Here is a 2,709-nt window from a genome sequence, read left to right on the forward strand (position 1 = left end):
TAAAATAAAATAATTAATTTTTTTTTAATAATAAACTTTAAGATATTTATTATTATCATATATCAATAATTGAGAATTTGGTCTGGTGGCAACCAAGCTTAAATCCCAAACTTTTGGCGTGGTTCGAATTTCGCAGCCACTTTAAATCCAGCTCGCCACTTCAAATAAATTTGAAGCCCACTTGAGTTGGCAGCCACTTTAAATTAGCGAGCTGCAGCCACTTTAAATATGCCAGCTGGTCAGCTATCCCCCAGCCACTCCAGTTTCCGATTTTTCAAACGCTGGTAGTACTATCTCCAGCTAGCTAGCTATCTCATTCTCCTACTAAATGGCTGGGAAGGAGGATGTGGTTTCAGTGGAGCAGGAGGTGGTGGTTTTAGTGGAGGAGCAGCAGGAAGTAATGGCTGGGAAGGAGGTGGTGGTTTTAGTGGAGGAGCAGCAGGAAGTAATGGCTGGGAAGGAGGTGGTGGTTTCAGTGGAGCAGCAGGAAGTAGCTACTGAACAATTTGGAAAATCCGCGGATGGCAGTGATCATTCGAGAACCTTGGCTGACTTAAAATCCAAATTTGGCCGATTTCCATCATCACCGTCAAGTTCAAAGCTACAATGTCCCAAGGTTCCAAAGAAGTTGCGAGAAGATGTCGAGTATAGAGACTACTATGCGCCAAAACTCATTTCTTTGGGTCCTTACTACCATGGCGAATCCAAACTCGAGAATGGAGAAACGCTCAAGCTTAAATTGGCAGAAGCCTACATCCAATTATGTCAGTCGACAGTGGATGAAATTTACGGCACAATTAGCCATAGCATTAATAAGCTGAGGGGCTGTTATGATGCGGAGTCCACAAAGAAATATAAGGATGACGAATTAACCATCATGATGCTGGTGGACGGGTGTGCTTTACTCTCTTACATTGTTTGTGTTTGCTTAGGTGGTGACCATGAAGATTTCGATATCAGATATCAGGATCTAAGCCTTCTGCACCAGGATGCGTTGCTGCTGGAGAACCAACTTCCCTATCAATTACTACAGGAGCTGATGAAGATGATGGGCGGCTCAGAATCGGCCAATGAAGCTTGGACAGTACTATTCCAGGAATTCTTTGGCATGATCGACGAGTCATTCTTCCTAGAATTCTTTGGTATAAAGGAGAAGGAGTACTCATTCCTGCCAAAAATGAAGAATTATTGCTGCCGCCTGTTCCTGGCAATCATCCAAATTATTAACAGGAAACCAAAGCCGAAACCTGATGAAGAGTCGGAGCCGAAACCTGATGAAGAGTCGAAGACGAAACCTGATGAAGAGTCGGAGCCGAAACCTGATGAAGAGTCGAAGACGAAACCTGATGAAGAGTCGGAGCCGAAACCTGATGAAGAGTCGAAGCCGAAACCTGATGAAGAGTCGAAGCCGAAACCTGATAAAGAGTCGAGGCTTTGTCATCATCTCCTCGATCTCTACCGAAGAAATTTCCTAGGCGATGAACGTTCTAGCGCAACGCATTCGGAGGCTGAAATTGGCAAGAAGGGTCCGGGATCAGTTGGAGATGTGAAGGAGCAGGTTATGGCATCATTTAGAAATGTGAAGGAGCTGATGGACGCTGGAATCCGCATCAAGCGCAGTCCTACACGTCACTTGAGGGACATTTCTTTCCGTTCAAATGGGATCACCGCATGCCTGAGAATTCCTCCCATCACCATTGATAACTCAACCAAGGCTACGTTCTTGAACTTGATAGCCTATGAAATGAGCTCAGACGTCGACCATGACTTCATCTCTTACCTTCGCTTCCTTGATTCCCTCATTGATCATGCTGATGACGTTAAGGAGCTGCAGTCCGCCGGGGTACTCCAAAACAATCTAGGCACTCATGAAGAAGTGGCTCTATTTTTCAACACGGTGTCCGCCAACTTGGAATCCAACTTTCATGCTTACAAAGATGTGAGAGTGAGAATTTGGAAGCACCTTAAAAATCACTATAACAGCAAACTGAAAATGTGGATGACACAATTCCTGGACACCTACTTGGGTAGCCCCTGGACTATTATAGCTTGGGTTGGTGCTGCTTTGGCCCTTTTCTTTACTGCCGTCCAGACTTACTTCTCAGTCTTCCCTCATTGATGCATGCATGCCCTGTTTTCTCGCTATCTATTGAGTGCTTCTGCATTTTACCTAGCCCAAATTCATGGACTCCATATAACTCTTTGATGGTTGCAAAGTAAATTAGGCAAAGAGTCATTGGTCTCGTTTCTTTTCCATTTCAGCCTATTTTCTACCTTCCTTTCCGTGTGTAAAAAAATAAAGAAGGAATGTGTTCTGTGATCTTATTTTGTGCTTATGTATGCATCAGTAATATTATGTTTGATTTAAGTAACTAAAAATTGATATGGGTGTGGACTATTTTTTCTATGTTTGGATCCCTATTAATGTATTATATTAGGTTGGGAATTTTATTTCATTGATGTTTTAGTCCGATACAACTTATTTCCTCAGATCTTAATGGTTGTGATCGAATTAAAATTATTCCTCAGTTCGGTATGAGGTAAGTGTTTGAAGAAGTAAGATAGAGTAATGAAAACTCATAAAAAAAAAACTCAAAACAAAACAAAGTGAAGAGTGGAGAACAACCTGACTGGAATGTAGATAATTTAATAGATGTAAGTCATTTATTCATTTTTAATTGAGAAAAAAAAATATTAATACTATTGTTA

At 41.8% G+C, this 2,709-nt stretch overlaps 1 protein-coding gene across 1 annotated transcript; it reads left to right on the top strand.

The window, feature by feature from the left end:
* The first annotated feature begins 304 nt into the window (after positions 1–304).
* LOC117917846 (putative UPF0481 protein At3g02645) lies at positions 305–2,443 on the top strand. Its single transcript, XM_034834274.1, has 2 exons — positions 305–367; positions 416–2,443. The coding sequence occupies exons 1-2, from the start codon at positions 329–331 to the stop codon at positions 2,117–2,119; spliced, it is 1,743 nt and encodes a 580-aa protein (XP_034690165.1). The 5' UTR covers positions 305–328; the 3' UTR covers positions 2,120–2,443.
* The last annotated feature ends 266 nt before the right edge of the window (positions 2,444–2,709 follow it).

This window comes from Vitis riparia, chromosome 7, assembly GCF_004353265.1.
Source record: "Vitis riparia cultivar Riparia Gloire de Montpellier isolate 1030 chromosome 7, EGFV_Vit.rip_1.0, whole genome shotgun sequence".
In the NCBI taxonomy this organism is placed as follows: Eukaryota; Viridiplantae; Streptophyta; class Magnoliopsida; order Vitales; family Vitaceae; genus Vitis; species Vitis riparia.